We start from the raw sequence: 25,839 nt of genomic DNA, 5'->3' as shown, positions 1-25,839 counted from the left end.
CAAATGACAAAATAAATCCTCCCCACCCACCCCACCCCCCCCCCCACCCCACCCCCCACCCCCCCACCCCACCCCACCCCACCAGTATTCAGATTTGGGCTTATGGGGTATTTGTGCCAAATTTGGTCCAGTGAATGAAAATACATCCTGCATATCAGATATTTACATTATGATTCATAACATTAGCAAAATTACAGTTATGAAATAGCAACGAAAATAATGTTATGGTTAGGGGTCACCACAACATGAAGAACTGTATTAAGGGATTGTGGCATTAGCAAGGTTTGAGAACCACTGGACTATAGGCTTTGGAGTTTATGACTTAGTATGAAAATGTGTGTTTTGTTTGTCTGCCTGTTTGCATAGTAAATTTCTGCATGGAAAGCAACATCACAATAATGTGCTGCTTTCTGTGCAGAAATATTGTTTTCTGCGCAGACATGTTCTCTAATGCAGTCATCTGTATGTTTTTACAGTTCTGATATTTTTGCTGTTTTACTCTGCCTGACCGACAGAAGCTCTTGCTTGGCTCTGAGCCCATCATCTTTCCATTTGTGTTTGCATCTCCGAAAACCCCTTCTCTGAAGCCTGCTGCAGTCCCCATAGACATTTATGAAGAGCGCTGAAGGCTACTTTGTCTCGGTGTGTTCTGGCAATTATGATGTGTGTTTGGAATGGCTCCAAGTCTGACTTTAGCCTCAGGTTACAACCTACTGAATTATTATTCTTGGGAAAGGCCCTACCTGGCCTCAGAAAACCAAATAGAACTGAGTCATGGCTCCTTCGTGCCCTTCTTGAAAAGTCTTCAGAGGACTCATGCAAATCCAATGTCCATCTTCAGTACTTTCGAGGAAGAGGCTGGTTGGTTGGTAGATAGCACATTAAGGGTCAATATCATGGATTCCTCTGGGTGCTCTTGATCTGCAAGTCCCAGCAGCCTTAGTCTGCATGATGAGTAATGATGGGAGTTGTAGCCCTGCCTATATTGGGAGGACTCCATAAGTCCTACCCCTGCAGCCTGTCCCAATTGAATGCAATAGAAACTGTGAAGATGCAAGGATGGACACAATTCAAAAATGATATTTTGACAAGGATATTGTCCAAAGGAATGCTACCAAAATGATCAAAGCTCTGAAAACAATGAATCCTTATGGCGGGGATGAGGGACAGGGCCTTCTCGGTGGTGGCCCCCCGCCTGTGAAATTCACTCCCCGGGGAAATTATGTCATCTCCATTCCTCCTCTCTTTTAGAAGGAAATTAAAAACGTGGATGTGGGACCAGGTATTCGGGTAATCTATGCAGACTTTGACGATGATAATGAAGACAATTGCTATGGTAATGAATTACGGTCAAGTTTAATGGACTCTATTGAATTGAGCGAGACAATGGCTACCAGACAGGTGTTTCTTTTTAGTAGATTTTATTATATTAACTTAATGGTTTTGATTATTCATAATTAATTGATTTTGATGTGTATTTTACTGTGTTTACTTGCAGGCATCAAATGTGTGCCGGCTGGAAGCCACCCTGAGTCCCTGAGTCAACAGGGGGGTTGAGAAGGGCGGGTTAAAAATGCCCAAAATAAATAAATAATAAATAAAATAAATTCATGAGCTGGGTATGTTTAGCTTGAAGACGAAAAAGCTAAATATGATAGTAGTCGTGCTTAACTATTAGGAAGGATGTCTCATTGAAGAAGGAGCAAGGTAGCTTTCTCTTCCTCTAGTTTAGGACATGATGCAAACTACTCGAAAAGAGATCCCACCTAAACATTAAAAAGAACTTGCTGATGGTAAGAATTGTTCCACAGAGGAATATGCTACCTTGGAGTGTGATTGAATCTCTTTTTTGGAGGCTTTTTAAATAGAGCTCAGTGGTCTTCTTTCAGGAGTGCTTGGATTCCTTCATGGCATGGTTGGCCTTTGTGGTCTCTTTCAACTAGAGGGTTCTGTAATTCTGTAATGTTGCACAACTGAACTAGGGAACTCATTGTGTGCTGTGGACATCCTTGTGCATTATGTATTCGTATGTGCAATGGCACCGCTCAATGTGAAAGTTTTCTCTCTGACAAGAGCATTTAATTGTTTCTGTATAGGAACTTACACATGAATAATATACCAATGGAATGATGTTTTGAGTGTTCAGAAAGTGCTTTGGCAGTGATTCTACATCAGGAGATGTCTCCTAAAAGTTTTACTGTGCTGGAACTATGAAATGCCTCCTCCCATTCCTTCATAACTGAGTGCCTGGTGGGGTTGGCAAAATCCGGACTGTGTGCCTCACATCACCCTTGGGGTTCCTAAGTATTTATTAATTTATTGTATCAGGAGCGAACTAAGGATACAGTTGTAATGTATTTTTTTAAAAACACAACGTTACGAAACTTGACATTCTATTAAATGTCCTTGGAGTGCCTCTGGTGTTGCTGTAAGAAGGTCCCCCATTGTGCATGTGGCAGGGCTCAGGTTGCGCTGTGATAGATGATCTGTGGTTTGCTCTTCTCCGCACTCGCATGTTGTGGACTCCACTTTGTAGCCCATTTCTTAAGGTTGGTTCTGCATCTCGTGGCACCAGAGCACAGACTGTTCAGCGCCTTCCAAGTTACACAATCTTCTATGTGCCCAGGAGGGAGTCACCCATTCTTTATCAGCCAGCCATGGATTGAGGTTCTGGGTTTTAACCTGCCACTTTTGGACTCTCGCTTGCTGATGTGTTCCTGTGAGTATCTCTCTAGATCAGGGGTCCTCAAACTTTTTAAACAGAGGGCCAGGTCACAGTCACTCAAACTGTTGGAGGGCCAGGTTACAATTTGAAGAAAAAAATTAATGAATTCCAGACACACTGCACATATCTTATTTGTAGTGCAAAAACCACTTAAAAACAATTCACTAATTAAAACTAAGAACAATGTAAACAAATATAAACTTATTAATATTGCAATGAGAAGTGTGGGCCTGCTTTTAGGATTGATGTTGTTGTGTGCTTTCAAGTAGTTTCAGACTTAGGTTGACCCTGAGCGAGGGCCAGGTAAATTACCTTGGAGGGCCGTATCTGGTCCCCGGGCCTTAGTTTGAGGACCCCTGCTCTAGATATTAGAAAACTATTTCTTGATTTAAGGCGTGGGTGTGCCGGCTGATATCCTGCAATTAGGGGGTTCCTAAGTGTAGCCAATGAAGAACTTTTATTTTGCTTTTCCTCCTTACTACTGGGTGTATGTTAGGTTGACTTTCCTTCCTCATACCAATGTGAATAAAGAATTGATTTGTAAGGGTAAACGAGAGCTTTTACTACAGTTTCCACCACGGTGGAATAGTTAACCTTTTTGATGAGCTCTTGTCACTTCTTTTCTTTCACTTTCCAAAACAGTCCTATTTAGGGAGAGACACAAGGAATGCTTTTCTGCCCCGCAGGCTTCTGTCTTGCCAGAAAAATCAAATAATCAAAATGAGGAAAAAGAATCATAGTGTCCTTGCATTATAGATTGCATAATGATTTCAAGCAGTTGGCAAAGTGGAGCTTTAGGTAATTTAATGTGTGCATGCCTTCAGGTCAGCTGTTGACTTATACTCACACCATACATTTCATAAGATAAGGCATTACCAGTCCCTTCCTCTGAAATCTAGCGTACAGCACCTGATATTTATTGGTGGCCTCCAGTCCATGTACTAACCAAGGCTGACCCTGCTTAGTTTTCAAAATCAAGCACAAACTGGTGCCTTTAAGACAGTGGTTCTCAACCTTCCTAATGCCACAAACCATTATTACAGTTCCTCATGTTGTGCTGACCCCCAACCATAAAATTATTTTCGTTGCTACTTCATAACTGTAATTTTGTTACTGTTATGAATCATCATGTAAATATCTGATATCCAGGATGTATTTTCATTCACTGGACCAAATTTGGCACAAATACCCACTACGCTCAACTCTGAATACTGGTGGGGTTGGGGATTGATTTTGTCATTTGGGAGTTGTAGTTGCTGGAATTTATAGTTCACCTACAATCAAAGAGAATTCTGAACTCCACCAACAGTGGAATTGAACCAAACTTGGCACACACAGAACTCCCATGACCAACAGAAAATACTGGAAGGGTTTGGTGCACAATGACCTTGAGTTTTGGAGTTGTAGTTCACCTACATCCAGAAAGCACTGTGGACTCAAACAATGATGGATCTGGACCAAACTTTGCACAAATGTTCAATATGTCTAAATATGATCGCTGGTGGAATTTGGGGAAAATTGACCTTGAGTTTTGAAGTGTTTATTCACCCACATCCAGAAAGCAGAAGGAGGGCTTTTGGTGAGAGGATTTGCCTTCTGTTTCCAAAAAGGAAAAGAAGGACATGCGTAGAGATCTTCAGTCTTCTCTGCCAAAGGGGTTCCTAAGACCATCAGAAATATGTGCTTTCTGATGGTCTTTGGTGATACCTCTAAACCCTTCCTGCGCCTCCCCCCCCCCCCCCAGTGGTCCTGACCCCCCAAGTTGAGAAACACTGGTTTAAGATATTTAGATAGAGATCACTTATTTTGTGAACTAATTCCACTTATTTTGTTAACTAATTCCATATCCAAACAAGGCTGTGTACCTGATATTCATAAAGCATTAGTGACATCTACTGGTTCTTTGCATCACTTTGCCTGCAATGAAATCTCCGTAAGCACCCCCCTCTCAGTCCTGTTCCCCATTCAAGAGCAGATATCCAGGCTCAAGGAGACACAGTACATTTGCCTCCTGGGGAGGGACTCCAGAATCTGGAGGTTTGACCCATTTCTCATTGTCGTCCACCTTTTTCTCTCCAGATGGGACGTGGTGCTAAGGTATCTGGACAGGTGGAGACAGACAGCTGCTGCTCTGTAGGAGCCATGCAGGGTTGGAGATGTCCTGACTGCCTCCATGTCCAGCCATCAGCAGGGCCTCCAGAATGCATTTTCAGGAGGGGAGGGCCTTGACTTTGGCAGGCAGATTTATTATTTTTGCCTACTTGCAAGTACTTGCAGTTCCTTGCAGTGGGAAGGCAAATGACTTTTCCCGTCCATTAGCATCCAAACATCCATAAACAGGAAGAACATTGCAAATGCAATATATATTTAGAACTCCCCTTCCAACGTTCCATTAGTAATGCACATAGGATAGATGGATTGTAGGCATCTACTAACCAGTATTTATTTTCATGAGAGAGCTCAGTGATAATTACTATTTCTAATATACTTCTAGAGGCTAATGCTTAAGGCACTGTTTCTCGACCTGGACATCGGGACCCCTCTGGGGGTCATGAGGGGGTGTCAGAGGGGTCCCCAAAAACCATCAGTAAACACATTATTTTCCGTTCATCATGGAGTTTCTGTGTGGGAAGTTTAGCCCAATTCTATTGTTGGTGGAGTTCAAAATGCTCTTTGGTTGTGGGTGAACTATAAATCCCAGCAACTACAACTCCCAAATGTCAAGATCTATTTTCCCCAAATACCACCAGTGTTTACATTTGGGCACACTGAGTATCCGTGCCATGTTTGCTCCAGATCAATCATTGTTTGAGTCCACAGTGCTCTCTGGATATAGGTGAACTACAACTCCAAAACTCAAGGTCATTGTGCACCAAACCCTTCCAGTATTTTCTGTTGGTCATGGGAGTTCTGTGTGTGCCAAGTTTGGTTCAATTCCATCATTGGTGGAGTTCAGAATTCTCTTTGATTGTAGGTGAACTATAAATCCCAGCAACTACAACTCCCAAATGACAAAATCAACCCAACCCCCCCCCCAAAAAAACCCCCCAACCAGTATTCAGATTTGAGCATAGTGGGTATTTGTGCCAAATTTGGTCCAGTGAATGAAAATACATTTTAGGTAAAGGTAGGTAAAGGTAGTCCCCTGACATTAAGTCCAGTCATGTCTGACTCTGGGGTGTGGTGCTCATCTCCATTTCTAAGCCGAAGAGCCAGCGTTGTCCGTAGACACCTCCAAGGTCATGTGGCCGGCATGACTGCATGGAGTGCCATTACCTTCCCCCCATTGAACTACTCACATTTGCATGTTTTCGAACTGCTAGGTTGGCAGAAGCTAGGGCTGACAGCGGAAGCTCACGCCGCTCCCCAAAATTGAACCTGTGACCTTTCGATCAACAAGCTCAGCAGCTCAGTGCTTTAACCCACTGCGCCATCAGGGGCTCCCCGAAAATACATTTTACATATCAGATATTTGCATTACAATTCATAAAAGTAGCAAAATTACAGTTATGAAGTAGCAATGAAAATGATATTATGGTTGGGGGTCATCACAACATGAGGGACTGTATTGAGGGGTCACGGCATTAGGAAGATTGAAAATCATTGGCCTAAGGAGACTCAATTATAGGGGAGTCCTGTCATTTCAGTGTCGCCATTTCATTTCAGGCAGGAGCTTTAGGTCTCCCAGCCTACTCCGGAGTGCGGGATGCTTAAGGTCTCCTATTCCACCATCACCATGAGGCCAAGAGGAGCTCCATAGTGTCTGTTACATGGGCACAGAATGTGGGGAAAGCACCCCATTTCCTCACCCCATGCAACAGCTGTTAATCATTCAGAGGCATCCTAGAGTCAGGGTTTATTGCCACCTGCTGGTAACGCTGCCAAATGATGAGTAAACCTCATAAAACCCAGTGCGTAGGTGGCTTCTCCCACTCAGAGCTGACAGATGAAAACTGTAAATACACCATTATGTGTGTAGAGGTAGAGATCATATATGGTGCTATTAACTTTGGGGTTGAGAACAAGGTTTCCCAAACCTCAAGTAATGACATCGGGGGGGGGGGGGGGGGGGGGGAGCAGAGATTGAAAGTCTTTTCTTGTGCCATTTTCTAGTAAACTCATCCCTCCACATTGGTGGGTTCCACTTTTGCAGGTTTGATTATTCATGGGATTGAATTAATATGTTTCAGCCCTTGTGGATGCAATGGGTTAAATCCTTGTACTGGCAGGACTGCTGACCAAAAGGTCGGCAGTTCGAATCTGGGGAGCAGGGTGAGTTCCCCAGATTGTTAGGTGGGATTTCAGTATAGTCGCCTGAGGGCTGAGAAGGGTGGTATACAAATATAGCAAATAATAATAATAATAATAATAATAATAATAATAATATAGAATCTCAGCTAAATAATATGTCCACATCAGTACAGTGTTTATATTATGTTGGGATTGCAGCCCCCAGTGGTGCAGTGGGTTAAACCTTTGTGCCGGAAGGACTGCTGATCAAAAGGTCAGCGGTTCGAATCTGGGGAGTAGGGTGAGCTCCCGTCTGTCAGCTCCACCTTCTCATGTGGGGACATGAGAAGCTGGACATGAGAACATGAGAAGCTTCCAACAGAGTGGCATCCCCTGTCTGACATCCTTGCAGACGGCCAATTCTCTCACACCAGAAGCGACTTGCAGTTTCTCAAGTTACTCCTGATATGAAAAAATATATACAAGTTCTCTCTAGGAAGAGAGTTGACTACCTTCAACTGGAAGGTAGTCATAGGGTCTTTTCACACAGCCCTGTATCCCAGAATATAAAGGCAGAAAAACTCACATTATCTGAGTGTGGACTCAGATAACCCAGTTCAAAGCAGATAATGTGGGATTTTCTGCTTTGTAATTCTGGAATATAGGGCTGTGTAGAAGGGCATGCTGGGGGATCAAGAGGTGTCCAGGGGCCCTTCCACAGAGCCCTATATCCCAGAATATCAAGGCAGAAAATCGCACAATATCTGCTTTTAGCTGGGTTATCTGAGTCCTCACTCAGATGTGGGATTTTCTGCCTTGATATTCTGGGATATATGGCTGTGTGGAAGGGCCTTAAAGGGAATATTTCTCTAGGTTCTTCCAAGGTGAATCCAGCAGTCATTGACTATAGGGTCACACTGGAGGGCATAGAGGTTCCTAGAGAGAATTATATCAGGGAAATAAATAGTGTTTTTGTGTCTTTTGCATTTTTGTAGGGGTCCTACACACCCAACTCCAGTGGAAGTGGAATCTCTACTATATTAGAATATTATTAAATGCTTTGGATAATTGTTCTGCATAGAAATGCCCAGGGAAAGTGCTTTGGATAATTGTTCTCCACAGAAATGCCCAGGGTTTTCCTGAAAAAAAAGGCTTTTGTGTAGAAAACATACTTCCAGAATATAATAGTTATTTGTGCAGAGTCTGTTCCAACGGTATGACATTCTGCCTGTGCAGAACCCAAATCCTGAGGATCCTGAACCCTGGATGAGGTCCCTCTGATCACTCCCTAACCCATAACTCCTGGGTTCATGCAGATCAGTTTATTATTTGGTTCAGACCATTTACATGCAGCTCACTTAATCTAAGATGTTATCTGGCAGCAGTGCAAGGTCATCCCCTTTGCTTGCTTGCTTCCTTTTTAAAACAATGAGCATCCTTCCCTTCAACAGAGCAGTTCTTACCCATTTATAATTTTAATGAAACAGAATTTTAATGAGAGCAGGCAATACAAACGTAAGCCAACAGAACTAAAAGCAGTATGAAATGAACATCAACACTTTGCTGAAAATGTCACCATAGGCATCAGACAAACTTCTATGGCTAATGTTACGCCACAATGATATGCGATAACCACACAGACCACAAATTATAACTAAGGGCCCTTACAGACAGGCCCTATATCCCAGGATCTGATTCTAGGATTTCTGCCTTAAACTGGATTATATGAGTCCGCACTGCCAGATAATCTGGGATAAACAAAAAACCTGGAATCCGATCTTGGGATATAGTTGATCCTTCCCAGCAGTTAACCCGTTGTACTTACATACTTACTTATGTGGATGGGTGGCAATGCTTTACACATAGGCCCCTTCTATACTGTCATATCAAATCCAGATTGTCTGCTTTGAACTGGATTATATGGCAGTGTAGACTCCTATAATCCAGTTCAAAGCAGATAATGTGGATTATCTGCTATGATGATCTGGATTATATTACTATACTACCCATCCCCTGCCACATGTTGCTGTGGCCCATATATGTGCTTTGTGCGTGTATATGTTTGTGTGTGTGTTTGGTGGGGGGTGGGGGTGTATATGATTTTCCGCATGTGTTGTAATGTGTTTTTTTGTTTTTAGGCTTTTAAAGCCTCTTCTGCTGTGTTTTTCAGTGTTTTTATGAGTGATGGTCATTTGTTGGCCTGATACGTATATTGTGTACAAATTTGGTGTCAATTCGTTCAGTGGTTTTTGAGTTATGTTAATCCCACAAACGAACATTATATTTTTATTTATATAGATATTATTTACAGCATTTATATTCAGCCCTTCTCATCCCGAAGGTCGGATCATAGAACACATACATGGCAAACAATGCCATTAAACAGACAGGACAGCCTACAGATAGAGGTATATGTCGGCATTTTCCCAACTTCAGCATCCTGGAGGCTGTGCTTGATTCTGGCCACAGAGGGTGCTGTTGCTCCATCCTCTATGACAAAGACTTCCTCCTTCCTTTGATCGTAGCATTTTTGGGTATTTCCTTTTTAGTAAAGTAAAGTAAAGTAAAGGGTTCCCTGACATTAAGTCCAGTTGTGTCCAACTCAGAGGGGTGGTGCTCATCTCCATTTCTAAGCCGAAGAGCCAGCATTGTCCGTAGGTGCCTCCAAAGTCATGTGGCCAGCATGACTGTATGGAGCACCATAAAATATCTCCCCGCTTAAGCGGTGCTTAATTTCTCTACTCAAAGCTCACAGCTGTTTTCGAACTGTTTAGGTGGACAGCGAGCTGGGCTGAAGGCCGGGTGCTCAGCCCGACGCGGGCTTCAAACTGCCAACCTTTCATTTGGTTTGATCTATTGCTGCTGGGGATTAACCAGCTGTGCTGAAGTCTACATTAGCATATAATCCAGTTCAAAGCAAATAATTTGAATTTTATATGGCAATATAGAAGGGGCCGGAGTCAGAGCCTTAGCATTTGTCTTGAATCATTTGAAACTATTTACATGTTTGAATTTAACCTCATTTAAATTGTCCTCTTGTCTTTTTCCTGCCCTGGGATCTTTTGATAAAGGTCAGGACAGGAATATTTTAACAAACCCATAAGTAATCCTTCTAGGCCTATATTGCCAACAGTGAGTTTTGGGCTTTTTCAGCAGGATTGTTTCCTGCTTGTTCTTAGAGACGCTATTGGGGATTGACCCTAGAACTTCTACATGTGTAGAGGATGTTCTGCCCACTAAACTACAATCCTTCTGATTCAAGTTTAAATTGGTTAACATACATAAGTTATACCTTAGTGGTTGGAATGATTCTGCATATGGATGCTTGTGTTATTAATTTATATCACATTCATGGAGCTTTGTGAGTTCTCGTACGATAAAAGACTGAGTTCAGTCTTGTTCTTCAGTCAGTGTTGACTTCATAGAATGCAATCATTCATATTCAGGCAAGCTTCCTTTTCTCCAGAAACCATGCAAGTGAGCTTCTGACTCCTTGCTTCTGAATGTATGTATTTATTTAGTTGGCCCACCACACTTTTGGGTATAACTTCTGTGGAACTGATGAATTCCCACATTTGATTAATATGTTTTTCTAGGAATTTGTAGAGCATCTCACTGAGGATATAAGTATCTGTTATAATGGTGTTAAATTTTAATTCATATCCCAACCTATTTTTTTTTCATGTCAGGAGCAACTTGAGAAACTGCAAGTCGCTTCTGGTGTGAGAGAATTGGCTGTTTGCAAGGATGCCCGGATACTTGATGTTTTACCATCCTTGTGGGAGGCTTTTCTCATGTCCCCACATCTTTAGCTGGAGCTGACAGAGGGAGCTCAACACATTCTCTCCAAATTCGAACCACTGACCTGTCATTCAGTAGTCCTGCCAGCACAAGGGTTTAAGCCATTGCACCACTGCTGGCTCCTTTCTGGATGGTGAACCAATACAGCAACTGTGAATTGGTTATTTGTAAAGACGTTGCTCCGGGGATGCCCGGATGCTTTACCATCCTGTGGGAGGCTTCTCTCATGTCCCCGCACAGGAAACTGGAGCTAACAGATAGGAGCTCATGCCACTCCCTGGATTTGAACCACCAACCTTTTGATCAGCAGTTCATCCGGCACAAGAGTTTAACCCATTGTGCCACTGGAGGCTACAATTAAATAGTAACATTGTGGTAAAAACAGAATTAAAATACAATAAATACAATAAATACACTAAAATTCCTAGAGATAACATATTATTTTTTTGTGATAGGAGCAAGTAGAGAAATTGCAAGTTGCTTCTGGTGTGAGAGAATCAGCCATCTGCAAGGACATTGTCCAGGGGATGCCCGGATGTTTTACCATCCTGTGGGAGGCTTCTCTTGTGTCCCCGCATGAGAAGCTAGAGCTGACAGATGGGAGCTCATTCCACTCGCTGGATTCAAACTGCCAACCTTTCAGTTAGCAGTTCTTCCAGCACAAGGGTTTAACTCATTGTAACACTGGGAGCTCCAGTCCCAACCTAATGTAAACAGTGTACTGATGAGGACAGATTATTGTTAAGTGGGATTCCATACTGGGTCGCTGACCATAAATAAAGAAATATAGCATATACTTTTGCACTCAATTCAATTCTATCAGCAGTGGGCAAGGGAAGAAAATTAGATGGGATCTTACCCTTCCCAGGATGCTAAGGTAAAAGCAAACTGCTGCAGCCTCCCCTTGCTTATGTGGTTTTCTTTAGCAATAACCTTTGCAATCTTGAACACACTTGCTGCCATTTCAGCCTATTCACCATGCAGATGAAAACATAAATCCAAGTAATAAATGTGCATGGTCTCGGCACATGTAGGATAGACTATTGCAACACGCTCTATATGGGGTTGCCTTTGAAGACTGTTCGGAAGCTTCAAATAGTCCAATGAGAAGTAGCCAGGTTAATAATTGGAGCAGCATATAGGGAGCACACAACTTCCATGTTAAACCAGCTCCACTGGTTGCCAGTTTGCTACATTAAGTCTAGTCGAGTTCGACTCTGGGTGGTGGTGCTTATCTCCATTTCTAAGCCAGGAGCCAGTGTTGTCCGTAGACACCTCCAAGGTGAAGTGACTGCATGGAACACGGTTCTCTTCCCACAGAAGCGGTCCCTATTGATCTACTTACATTTGCATGTTTTTGAACTGCTAGGTTGCCAGAAGCTGGGGCTAACAACAGGAGCTCACCCCGTCCCACGGATTTGAACCACCGATCTTCTGGTCAGCAAGTTCTGAAGCTTAGCGGTTTAACCTGCTGCACCACTGTGGCCCTAAATAGTGCAATCTAAGCTGTTAAATGATGGCAGTAAATATTTTTTAAAATAATTATCATTATACCGCAACATGATGGTTAAAGAGAGTTATTTCAATTAGACACAATTTGCCCCTGATTACGACAGGGTTAATAATAAGGAAGATAATATATATAATTAGATTATGTCGCTCTATGATTATGAACCAAGGGGTCACACAAGGCGGGTAAACAACACTCAGAACACTCTTCTCTCTCTCTTCTCTCTCTCGGATGGTTATGAAATCTATTCTGATTAAAGCAATGAAATTGCCTCTGTGAACTGACTGTGCATCTACGCTTTTATGAACTGAACTATACTAATGGCCTTTCATACCATCAATGCATTTGTTTTAATATACGGCGTTGTGAGTCGACTGTGTTCTTCCTGAGTTAGCTATTTCTCAGGCTCTGTCTCAATTTCTCCAGTCCTTTCTCCTCAGCATTTGTATCTGATCTGAGGAGGAAAACCATTACTGGAAGGAGGCACTGGCACCATTAAGACTCCCCAATTTATTTCAGCATCAGTCTGCTTTTTGTGATGTAAGTGAAGGGTGAAAAATGTGCCCCGTATGGATAGCCCTTGTCCACCTTGTTTGTCTTTTTGATTAGTCATCCAAACTGTGAATCACTCTATTGCCAAAGCTGTCAGAGTGATGCACATAAACCCATAAAAACACAATGAACACAATGCAATCCAGTTACATCTATATAAATAAAAATGTAATGTTAGTTTGTGGGATTAACATAACTCAAAAACCACTGGACGAATTGACACAAAATTTCGACACTACACCCCTAACAGGCCAATGAGTGACCATCACTCATAAACCCCTCCCAAAAGCAGTGGAAAGGACTTAAAAACCCAAAAAAGGTAGATGATGATACAACACATGTGCAAAAATGACGTCTGCCAGCATTCCTTAGACCAGGCCCTTTAGGGGAGGAGGATGCTCCAAATGCATTGCTTCCAAGCTGCAAGCTTGCTTCTCCTTGGATTCCTTTGAGAGCATCCCAATCCAGACATATTTCTTATTCCTGGACTGCAACCTCCAGCAATCCTCCAGATAGATAAGATATATAGATCAGATAGAGATAGATAGCAGGTAGATAGATCAACCAGGAGGACTTCTGGGAGTTGCAGTCCAAGAATAGGTAGAGAAGGAAGAAAGGAGAGAAAGAAAAAGGGAGGAGAAGGAAGGAAAGAGGTAGAGAAGGAATGAAGGCAAGAGAAGGAAAGAAAAGAAAGGGAGGGAGGGAGGGAGGGAGGGAGGGAGGGAGGGAGGGAGGGAGGAAGGAAGGAAGGAAGGAAGGAAGGAAGGAAGGAAGGAAGGAAGGAAGGGAAAGAAAGAAAGAAAGAAAGAAAGAAAGAAACTAATAGAGAGGGAGGGATGGTTGGCCACAGCAACACGTGACAGGTACAGCTAGTGTAGTAATAATAAACTAAATAATAAACTAGTCACGAAGACAACTGAAACTATTAAAAGATGAAATATGAAAAACAGTATCAAAGTCAGGCTCGTAGCCAAGATTTTGATTCGGGGGGGGGGGGGGGGGGCTGAGTTTGATTCGGGGGGGGGGGCTGAGTCTGAGTGAAAGAGGGTCTACCCTAGCAAACCTTTTGTATCGTTACCCCAAGGTATATTGAGTATGGTGATCAGATCATGATATGAATAAACATAACAGTTTAAATAATGTACCAGCAAGGCCTTTTCGCAGACCACCATGAGAATTTGGGGGGGGGGCTTAAGCCCCCAAAGTCCCCCCCCCCCCCCCCCCGGCTACATGCCTGATCAAAGGGATGACGACAATCCAGGAAGTACAGGGTTAGTCAAAATGCATAGGCCAATAAGCCATTCAATTGAATGGCTTATTGGCCTATGCATTTTGACTAACCCTGTACAACGTTCAAAAGTTCTGCATTTACTGGGTTGTTATTGTCATTTTGACAAAAAAAAATGAAGTTACTATACTTAGATGAGGGTAACGGTAAAGGTTTCCCCCTGACATTAAGTCCAGTTATGTCTGACCCTGGGGGTTGGTGCTCATCTCCATTTCTAAGCCAAAGAGCCAGCATTGTCCATAGACACCTCCAAGGTTATGTGGCCGGCATGACTGCATGGAGTGCCATTACCTTCCCACCAGAAAGGTCCCTATTGATCTACTCACATTTGCATGTTTTCAAACTGCTAGGTTGGCAGAAGCTGGGGCTAACAGCAGGAGCTCACCCCACTCCCCGGATTCGAACCTGCAACCTTAGCGAGTTCAGCAGCTCAGCGCTTTTACCCACTGTGCCACCGGGAGCTCTGAGGAGTTAGAAGACATGATCATCAATGGGTTGCTGTGAGTTTTCCGGGCTGTTTGGCCATATTCCAGAAGCATTCTCTCCTGATGTTTCACCCACATCTATGGCAGGCATCCTCAGAGGTTGAGGGTCCTGTTGGAAACTAGAGAATGTGAGGTTTATATATCTGTGGAAAGTTAGAGTGGTCCAGAAATGTTGGACCACTCTTACAACTGCAGTTGCAGACTACGCAGAGAAGCCATTGAAATCCACAAGCATGATGACAGTTTCAACAGAAAGAAGGGAACCATGGAAATGAACAGACTCTGGCTCCCAGTATTAAAAAAAAAACCTCTACAATCAGAGCAGTAGATAAAGAGCAAGATTAAAAAAGCAGGAGAATTCCAGACAAGAATCAATCAGGGCCAGCTAATCACCTCCCAACAAAGGATTCCCCCAGGCAGGAAGCAACCAGGCCTTGAAACAACAGGACATTAAATGCTAAATTGCAACATTCACACGTACCTCAAGCAGACAAGAGTTCTTTTCCCCACCCTGGACATTCCACAGATATATAAACCTCACTTAGTTTCCAACAGACCCCTCAACCTCTAAGGATGCCTGCCATAGATGTGGGTGAAACATCAGGAGAGAATGCTTCTGGAACATGGCCATAAAGCCTGGAAAACTCACAGCAGCCCATTGATTCCAGCCATGAACGCCTTCAACAACACATGACCAGCAAGTTTGCAGATGACACCAAATTAGGAGGGATAGCCAATACTCCAGAAGTGTCTAGATCCAGGGAAGTCATTGACTCCTCTATTCTGCCTTGGTTAGACCACACCTGGAATCATACTGTGCCCAGTTCTGGGTACCACAATTGAAGGGAGATGCCCTTCTCTGGACACAAGCTGAAATGTGTCCAGAGAAGGGCAAATAAAATGATCAAGGGTCTGAAGAAGCCCTATGAGGAGTGGCTTAAAGAGCTGGGTATGTTTAGCCTGCAGAAGAGAAGGCTGAGAGGAGACATGATGAGAGTCATGTGTAAATATGTGGATTCATAGGGAGGAGGGAGCAAGCTTTTTTTCTGTTGTCCTGGAAACTAAGACACGGAACATTGGCTTCAAACTACAGGAAAGGAGATTCCACCTGAATGTTAGGAAGAACTTCCTGACTGTGAGAACTGTTCAACAGTGGAACTCTCTGCCCTAGAGTGTGGTGGAGGCTGCTTCTTTGGAGACTTTTAAGCAGAGGCTGGATGGCCATCTGTCAGGGGGGCTTTGAATGCAATTTTCCTGCTTCATAAAATGAGGCCCATGAGGCCTCTTCCAATTCTATGATTCTATGATACTGTTTGTGGTATTTCAGTCTCTACCATTTTAAATTGCCTTAATGCATTGCACTACAGTGGGATAGTCATCTTTGGTGACTGTCCCTATCACATGAACCATGTGCATTTTGCAACCAATCCTGTCCAACCCCCACCTTCAATTCCCCTATCCCTAGCTATTGATGGGATGGGGAAATAGATATAGATATAGTACTACAGTTCTGCATTAAATAAGAAAATAATAATTTAAAAATTAATGAACTGCAGGTATGCTGGATGAGGTGTAATGCAGGAAGGTAGGGTTACAAGCTTGTGTGAAAGACTTATTGTGGGACCATTGATTGGGGAACCAGCGCAATTCTATTACTGAACGGAAGTGCAATATTGAAGGTGCTCAACTGCACTAACACAGTTGCTGTGGCACAGCAGATACTGCCAGAAAGTTGCACAGCCACATATTTAGTCACCGCACACATTGTCACAACAATATTTCACTGGAGCCATAGATATCTGTGTCAGATGGATGGAAAAGTGAGAAACACAGTATGAAAGGCGTATGAAACTGGAGTGTGCTCCTGCAAGGGGGAACAATATGAATTGTTTGAATAAGGAGGTGATTGCAATCCAAGGTTTGAACAATGCAAGCAGCAGTCATATCAGTGGAAGTGGTGAGATCAAATGCCGAAGGCAGAGCCCAGCAGCTGTCCTGGAAGCAATGGAGATGAAAGAGAAAGCCGGGTGAAGACAGACATGTTTAGAAGAATAGAGTAAAATAAGTAAATAAATAAACCAAAGGCAGGAGAGGCCCATCTTCCTCCACTGCGTGCATTTTTCAGCACATCAAACTGACAGGTGGCTAGTTGTTTCTTCTCTGGTGTTGACTGTTTTGACATCAGCTGCCTGTCTTCACACTAAAAAGATTTCTAATAGTTTTGTCTCATGAATGGGTACTGATGAATTGATGTATCTAAAGAAAACCAATAAAAACTATTTTAAAAAATGAATGGGTACCCTGTTTTTACATCAGGGATGGCTGAATCCTGTACCTCATAAAACTAGACAGGCTGAAAATCTGTACACAATGTGTTTTTCTTTGGGATCTTTGTGGAGAAAGGAATGCAGTGCAAACAATTGCCCAGAGAGTCTGAGTTTCACCCCTCTCTACCAGCAAAATAATGGCTACAGAGTTACATCCTGGGAGACTTTGTACACTTTGAGTGGTGGAAGAGAACAGCAACCTCCACAATGACCATGAAAGGTCATATGTAAGTGTGAGAGACCTTTGTCCAAGGGCAACACAGCCAAATAACCCAGAATATCAAGGCAGAAAATCCTACAATATCTGCTTTGAACTGGGTTTTCTGAGTCCACACTCAGATAAAGTGGGATTTTCTGCCTTGATATTCTGGGATATAGGGCTGTGTGGAAGGGACTTACATCTCACTCCTTTCTATCAGCAAAATAATGGCTACAGAGTTACATCCTGGGAAACTTTGTACACTGTGGGTGGTGGAAGAGCAACCTCCACAATGACAATGAAAGGTCATATGTAAGTGTGAGAGACCTTTATCCAAGGGCAACACAGCCATATAACCCAGAATATCAAGGCAGAAAATCCCACAATATCTGCTTTGAACTGGGTTATCTGAGTCCACAATGCCATACTTGTTTGTAGGCATCACAGGAGCTCTAGTAGATATCTCATGGAGGCCGGGTAAGTTTTTTGTTTTTTTATGCTGTTTTGGGGGGCTTTTGGAAAGAGGGTTACAGTGTCTTAGTGTTCTCCCAGGAAGTCCCGGAAGAACATCTGGACACCCACGTGCTTTTGGGGTGTGTATAGATTGGGCCCCCGGGAACATCCGCTTTTTAAAAACACGGATGCTTCTGGGATAACACCCTGTCTGGAAGGGCCCAAAGATTTTTGGAGCTGAAGTCTAAAACTGATGAAAAAAAATAGAGGTTGGGAACTCTTGATCTAGGGCATGTTGATTCCCTCATAGCACATCCTTCACAATATTGCAAAGCTATGATTGCTATCTATAACCAAGCCTGCCCAGCTTTCCACTTGACAGCAGGTGGACTTACATGGATGTCACCAAGAGGATACCAGGTCTTGAGTAGTGTCAATGACTTCAACAAGGCTTCTGATATCCTTCTTATGGATCTCTCCCCACCCTTTCTTTCTCTTCCAGGTGGCTTGTATACCTTACCATGGAAAGGCTGGTCCTCTCCCTGCTGGTCATGGGCACTGTGGTGAAGGCCATGATGTGTCCACCCCGCTGCAGGTGCCAGACTCTCTCCCCCTCAATTACCATCCTCTGCACCAAGACAGGGCTGCTTTTTGTCCCTCCTACCATTGACCGGCGAACGGCTGAGCTCCGCCTGATGGACAACTTCATTACCAGCCTGCGGCGGAAGGATTTTTCCAACATGACGAACCTGATTCACTTGACCTTGTCCCGGAATACAATCAGTCAGATCATGCCTTACACCTTTTTTGATCTCAAAGGCCTTCACGCGTTACACCTGGATAGTAACCGACTCACCTCCATTGGCGAGGATCACTTCAAAGGGTTAATTAATCTTCGCCACTTGATCCTCAGTAATAACCAATTGCACTATATTTCGCCTGGGTCTTTTGAGGATTTCATTGACATAATTGAGGATCTGGATCTATCCTATAATAACCTTGTTCATATTCCTTGGGAAACTATCGGGAGGCTTTCAAATGCCAACACTATCAGCTTGGATCATAACCTCATAGATTTTGTACCAGAAGGGATTTTCTCAGAACTTCACAAACTGGCTCGGCTGGACATGACCTCCAACAAATTGAAAAAGATCCCCCCTGACCCCCTCTTTTCCCGCATCCCTGTCTATGCCAAGCCAAAGGGATCCCCCTTGTCCTCCTTGGTGCTGAGTTTTGGGGGGAACCCCTTGCATTGCAACTGTGAACTTGTTTGGCTACGGCGTCTGACCAGGGAAGATGACCTGGAGACATGTGCCTCTCCTCCAGAACTGATGGGTAAGTACTTCTGGACTATACGAGAGGAAGAGTTTGTTTGTGAGCCTCCCATGATCACTCACAAGACTCCTAAGCAGGTGGTCATGGAAGGAGAGAGTGTTTCCTTGAAGTGCAAAGCTGTGGGTGATCCGGAGCCATATGTTCGCTGGATTTCGCCTGGGGGCAAGCTGGTCTCCAACACTTCCAGAACAGTTTCCTATGAGAATGGGACCTTGGATATTTTGGTGGCTTCTGTGGAAGAGAAAGGGGAATTTACTTGCATCGCATCCAATGCTGCTGGGGTCTCTACTGCCCCCATTGAACTCATGGTTAAACCCTACCCTCAGCTGGCTAACAGCACCAACTGCGATAAAGAAGCTGACCCGGAACCCTCAGACATTCTTATCTCTGCCAAGTCAAGCTTCCCCAATGAAACCAAATCTCACCAAGAGAGGAAGGTGGTGGTGGTTGAGCTGACCTCTTCCTCTGCTCTCATCCAGTGGCCTTCCCAGCATCACATCCCAGGAATACGAATGTTCCAGATCCAGTACAACAGCTCAGCTGATGAGATCCTAGTGTACAGGTAATGAGACTAACACCATACAGCAGGAGTTATTTCATACCTCCTTGTACAGTGCCTGAAAAATACTTAACATTGATTTTACCTCTGGTTAGTAAAGGTAAAGTTTTTCCCCTGACATTAAGTCATGACCAACTCTGGGGGTGGTGCTCATCTTCATTTCTAAGCCAAAGAACCGGCATTGTCTGTAGACACCTCCAAGGTCATTTGGCTGGCATGGCTGCATGGAGCGCTGTTACCTTCCTGCCAGAGTGGTACCTATTGATCTACTCACTTTTGCATGTTTTCAAACTGCTAGGTTGGCAGAAGCTGGGGCTGACAGGGGGAGCTCACACCACTCCCAGCTCAGTGGTTTAACACACTGCACCACAGGGGGCTCCTTACCTCTGGTTATGCATGCATAAGTCACCAAGAAAATTCGAAGTGGTAATTTTAATTTGTCTTGGTTTTTGTTGTGACTTCAGTAGCCATGCTAGGCTAGTTGCCACCTTGCTGGATTTCAGAAGAATTAAATATTCAATATGATTCTTATATCTGTGGTTTCATTTATTCATATCTGACAAAATATCTCCTCTCTAGGCATTTTCTGATTCTTCCAGTGTGACTTTATGGCATTATTGGGCTCGTCCTTTATTTTATATTTTGCCCTGAGTCCCCTCGGGGAGATAGGGTGGAATAGTAATAAAGTTGTATTATTATGTATTATTTTATAGGATTTGCTGTTATTCACAGTTTCACATATCCAGAAGAATGTACAGTAGAGTCTCGATTATCCAACATAAATGGGCCGACAGAATGTTGGATAAGTTAAAATGTTGGAAAATAAGGAGGGATTAAGGAAAAGCTTATTAAATGTCAAATTACGTTATGTTTTTTACAAATTAAACACCAAAACATAATGTTTTGCAACAAATTGACAGCAAAAGCAGCTCAATACATGGCAATGTTATGTAGTAATTACTGCATTTAAGAATTTAGCACCAAAATATCTCAACATATTGGAACAGCTGTGGATCTGGGCGGGAGGCAGACTGCATTGGATAATACAGAATGTTGGATGAGCGAAGGTTGGATAAGCGAGACTCTACTATATTCCATGTGGATACAGGGGCCATACTGTACTCAAAACAAGGGCAAGTAGTAGAAACATCTAAGCTAGGTGTTTCCTGCAGTACATGTACCACACTACCAAGTTATTATTCACAGCCATAAGCATTTGTGTTAAAACACCTCTCCCTTCTAAAGTCCAAAGCATCACATAGCAATCCCTGAGTCCTAGGATATAAAAATGCATTGGACTTTGTCCTTCAGGTGATGTAAACTGTCCTGTGTTTCTTTACAGGATGATTCCAGCTTCCAGTAAGTCCTTCTTCCTGACAGATCTGGTTGCTGCGCGTGACTATGATCTTTGTGTCCTTGCCGTTTATGATGATGGCGTGACATCTCTGACTGCAACCATGGTAGTCGGATGTGTACAGTTCACCACGGAGGAGGAATACCGGCAATGCCGCTCCCTCCACGCCCAGTTCCTTGGTGGGACTATGATCATCATCATCGGAGGCATCATTGTGGCATCCGTTTTGGTCTTCATCTTCATTCTCCTGATGAAGTACAAAGTTTACACCAACCACCACAAAAACAAAACCACAAAAGTGACCAATGTTTGTTCTCAGACTAACGGCAGCCAAAGCGGCTCTGTGGCCCACTCCAGCTCTAAGTTGGCAGAGGGGCTGCAGCGGGAATGTTCAGGGTTGCCCCAGAGAGGCAAAAGCGTCCTCAGTTTGGAGTGTGAACGCGTCGCACCCGCAGAGACGGGCGCTTTGCGAAGTGAAGCCTTCTCTCAGTAGCCATGCTGAGGCCTCTCCCTCGCTCTGAAGCGTGGCCCAAAACTGAAACTGGTTGTGGTTGCATTTTAAGCTTCACTACTATTGTCTATTTTTAAGATCAGATGGTTTAAAAAAAACTATTTTTTTAATCTGTAAAAGCTCTTGCATTCTTAACTATTTTTGTTGCACAATATTAAATATAAAGTGTGTGGTTTGCAAGAATTTTTTTAAACAAATCATTCTTAGATAATAGATTTAAAATCAGGTCTGGATTAGTGATGGTATAACCTGCCTTTGGATCCCCCTCTGGCTCTGTTGGGTTTCACGTCATGTGAGCATGGGCTGCATTGCAACCAGAGGTAACTTCATCATTACACTTAAGGGCTTCCTGGTAGTTACTTGCCACTCAATGATGGAACTGTTCCCTAGGATGCATCTACACTGGCAACTTAATCAGGGGCCAGTCCGGAGCATAATGCTTGACCCAGGTGAGGATTAGGTTTGGTGCATATGGCTACTATCATAGTTGCTCCACGGCCAGTCCAAAGCCTCAAGACCAACTCTGCTGTCCTGGACTTGCCCTTGTCTAGTTCTCATTGGCACTGCTTGTTTCTGGCAATAGAGCTCCCTATGAATGCTTGGCCATTGTCTAAACCTTTTGTTGATGTTAGAGTAGGGTTCCCACTCAAGAAGGGGATACAACAGGTATGGGTAAACCCAGGCCCTCCTCTCTCTCACCATCCTATCATTCCCTTCTCTTTCTTTCCTCATTTCCTCCCTCTCTTTCCGTACCTCTCTCTTTCTTTCTCCCTCCCTTCCACCTTCCCTTCCAGGCTTTCATCCTTCCTTCCTTCTCTCTTTCCTACCTCCTTTCCTCCCTCTTTTTCCTTCCTTCCTTCCTTCCTTCCTTCCTTCCTTCCTTCCTTCCCTCCCTTTTGTCTTTCCTTCCTTCTCTCTCCCCTTCCTCCCTTCTCCCTTTCTCCCCCTCCTTCCCTTTCTTCCACCTTTTCATCCTTCCTTCATTCTCTCTTTCCTCCCTCCTTTCCTCATTCCCTCTTTTTCCTTCCTTCCTTCCTTCTTTCCTTCCTTTTGTCTTTCCTTCCTTCTCTCTTCCCTTTCTCCCTTCTCCCTTTCTCCCACTCCTTCCCTTTCTTCCACCTTTTCATCCTTCATTCTCTCTTTCCTCCCTCCTTTCCTCACTCCCTTTTTTTTCCTTCCTTCCTTCCTTCCTTCCTTCATTCCTTCCTTCCTTTTGTCTTTCCTTCCTTCTCTCTTCCCTTCCTCCCTTCCCTCTTTCTCCCCCTCCTTCCTTCTCCTCCACCTTTTCATCCTTCCATCCTTCTCTCTTTCCTCCCTCCTTTCCTCTCTCCCTCTTTTTCCTTTCTTCCTTCTCTTTTGTCTTCCTTCTCTCTTCCCTTTCTCCCTTACCTCTCTCCCTCTTTCTCCCCCTCCTTCCTTCTCATCCACCTTTTCATCCTTCCTTCTCTCTTTCCTGCCTCCTTTCCACTCTCCCTCTTTTTCCTTCCTCTCTTTCTTCCCTCCCCTCCCTCTTTCTCCCTCCTTCCATTCCACCCCCACACTTTCATCCTTCTTTCCTTCCCTCTTCCCTCCCTGCTTCCCTCTCTCCTCCATTCTCCTTCCTTCTTCCCTTCTTCCCTTCCTCCTGGGGGATGTTTAGCTGGGAGAAGAGAAGGTAAAGAGGGAACATAAGAACCATGCTTCAAGATTTAAAAGGGTATCCCCTTGAGGAGGAGAAGGGAAGAGGGAACCGATTTTCCTCTGCTCTAGGGACCAGGGCACAAGTGAGCAATGGTTCCAAATGGCAGGGAAAGAGATTGGGCTGAAACTATTAGGAAGAAACCTCCTAGAAAATGGCATAGGCTTCCTGGGAGTGTGATGGAGTCTCCTTCTCTTGAGGCTTTCCCACAGAGGCTGCATATTGTGAGTGCTTTGATTGTTCCTTCCTGCATGGCAGGGGGTTGGACTGGATGGCCTTTGGAGGTCTCTTCCAACTCAAGGATTCTATATCAGGAGTAGGCAATACAGGGTCTCATGGATACACTTTTTCTCTCCTGTCCACCATCTCATCCTGACCAAGACCAACCCTTTCAATATCCAAACATTTCCTGTCTTTCCTTCACTTTATGCATCCAAAAGAGAAGAGGAAGGGGAGGAAAGGGCACGGAGGGGGCTTAGGGAGAAACCCCTCCCTCCTAGTCCACCCACCCACTCTGGCCTGTCATGTGGCCCCTAAGTTAGAAAGTTTGCCCATGCTTGGGATAGAGCAACCTTTTCTTTCTTGCCTTATGTTGACATCAGCAGACAGGACCACGATGGCCAGGCATTCCTAGGGAGCTCAATGGCCAGCAGGGAGCATCAGTGAAGGCATCAGGATGGACAGCACAAGGAAAAGATTATGTGCTGGTGTCCATCTAGGCAAGGCATGGGAAAACTTCAGCCCTCCAGGTGTTTTGGACTTCAACTCCCACAATTCCTAACAGCCAATAGGCTGTTAGGAATTGTGGGAGTTGGAGTCCAAAACACCTGGAGGGCCGAAGTTTGCCCATGCCTGATCTAGACAGTGGATTGGGCAGAAACAGACCTGATCCAGCTGCAGATACTCTGGAGTTTCCTGCAAACTTGGGTCTAACCACCAAGTTTACCTAATGTGGGTCACAGTTGAATTAATTGCAGAAACCTGAGATACTACCCAGAAGTTCTATGCATTGTGTAAACAGCCAGTCCTGGATTCCGGGTGATCCAGGTATTTTGTCCCAATAGATAAGACCCATCCTAGTTATGGTTAGGGGCATAACATCTATCTTTGTCTGATGAGGTTGAGCTACCAAATTACCAATCTTAGCTCTTGATTTTGAGCCTTCTGCTTTTGTTACTTACAACCCTTCCAGGAAGAAGAAAAAAAAGACCCTTGCCGGTTAAGTGGGGTGTTTTGGAGGCCAGAAACCTGCCACGCTACTTCTAAAAGGGCTTGATTTAATAGCAGCTTGTGAAATTGCTGCACCCTTGCACCCTGATTAGCTCTTCGGCAGGCTTCTTATCACTACATCACTATTAAAATGCCGATTGCCTTTTCTTCAGGCTTCCAAGAGCGCTGAATTATGAAGGAGGAAAGCCTTTCTGGTAATTGAGTGTGAGCCAAACAGAGTTGAACTGCAAACAGTGTTGCGCTGATCCAATCTGTAGCAGCACATCTTTCGAAATAAAGGACTGCGCATGATTTAATTGTGTCAGGGCAGGAGGGGCGCACCCTCTTTCTCCGTGTAGCATTTTTACTTTGAAGCCCATTTTGAGGTGTATTTTTTTCTTCCTGATCCATCAAATGAGACCTTTTATGGTCTCTCCTGCCAGATTCGATTGATGGCTGTGATTGCATCCCATAAGTGCAGGGCATAAAGTCCTACTTTAAGCCAGTGGTTCTCAACCTTTCTAATACCGCAGCACCTTAATACAGTTCCTCATGTTGTGGTGACCCCCAACCATGAAATTATTTTTGTTGCTACTGGTATGAATCGTAATGTAGATATCTGATATAATTCACTGGACCAAATTTGGCACAAATACCCAATACACCCAAATTTGTTGGGGTATGGGGGGGATTGATTTTGTCATTTGGGACTTGTAGTTGCTGGGATTGATAGTTCAGCTACAATCAAAGAGCATTCTGAACTCCACCAATTATGGAGTTCCCAATACCCAATATGCCCAAATCTGGGGTGGGGGTGTGAGTGGGGAGGATTTAATTTGTCATTTGGGAGTTGGAGTTGCTGAGATTTATAGTTCACCTACAATCAAAGAGCATTCCGAACTCCACCAATGGTGGAATTGAACCAAACTTGGCACGCAGAACTCCCATGACCAACAGAAAATACTTGAGTTTTGGAATTGTAGTTCACCTATATCCAGAGAGCACTGTGGACTCGAACAATGATGGATCTGGACCAAACTTATTTATTTATTTATTTATTTATTTTATTTACAGTATTTATATTCTGCCCTTCTCACCCTGCAGGGGACTCAGGGCGGATTACAATGTACATATACATGGCAAACATTCAATGCCATAGACACACAAAATAAATAGACAGACACACAGAGCTATTTAACATTCCAGCTTTTCTTCAGGGTATTCTGGCCACCAGGGGAAGCTTTCCCTTCACCGACCATTTGTGACACTGATGAAGTACTTCCTCATTCTTTGTATATTTGCTGGAGTTTTTTATGGCCTCATAAATTAGTTAAATTTGCCTCCCCGTATGAGTGGTACCTGAATTTCCTACTTGACAGATGTCACTGTCTTTCGGGCTGCAGAGGTTGACAGCAAACTACACAAAATTGGTTGGAAGCTCACTCTGATCTGGGCTGGCTTCGAACTCATGCCCTTTCAGTCAGTAGTGATCTTAATGCAGCTGACTCCCAGCCAGCTGTGCCAAAGTCACGGCATGAATACTTAATATGCCCAAATGTAGACACTGGTGGAATTTGGCGAAAATAGACCTTGACATTTGGGAGTTGTAGTTGTTTGGATGTA

General features: G+C 43.8%; 1 protein-coding gene across 1 annotated transcript in view; it reads left to right on the top strand.

The window, feature by feature from the left end:
• Window positions 1-21,440, top strand: part of LOC137095539 (leucine-rich repeat and fibronectin type III domain-containing protein 1-like protein) — a 68,184-nt gene extending 46,744 nt beyond the window's left edge. The window contains exons 2-3 of the mRNA XM_067462320.1: window positions 18,073-19,467; window positions 20,807-21,440. Coding sequence (XP_067318421.1) covers window positions 18,092-19,467; window positions 20,807-21,311 — 1,881 coding nt within the window. The 5' untranslated portion in view covers window positions 18,073-18,091 and the 3' untranslated portion in view covers window positions 21,312-21,440. The remainder of the gene's footprint in view (window positions 1-18,072; window positions 19,468-20,806) is intronic.
• The last annotated feature ends 4,399 nt before the right edge of the window (window positions 21,441-25,839 follow it).

The sequence above is a fragment of the Anolis sagrei genome, chromosome Y (genome assembly GCF_037176765.1).
Source record: "Anolis sagrei isolate rAnoSag1 chromosome Y, rAnoSag1.mat, whole genome shotgun sequence".
NCBI lineage: Eukaryota > Metazoa > Chordata > Lepidosauria > Squamata > Dactyloidae > Anolis > Anolis sagrei.
Note: the sequence above shows the minus strand (reverse complement) of the source record. Positions and strands in the feature narration are given on the sequence as shown.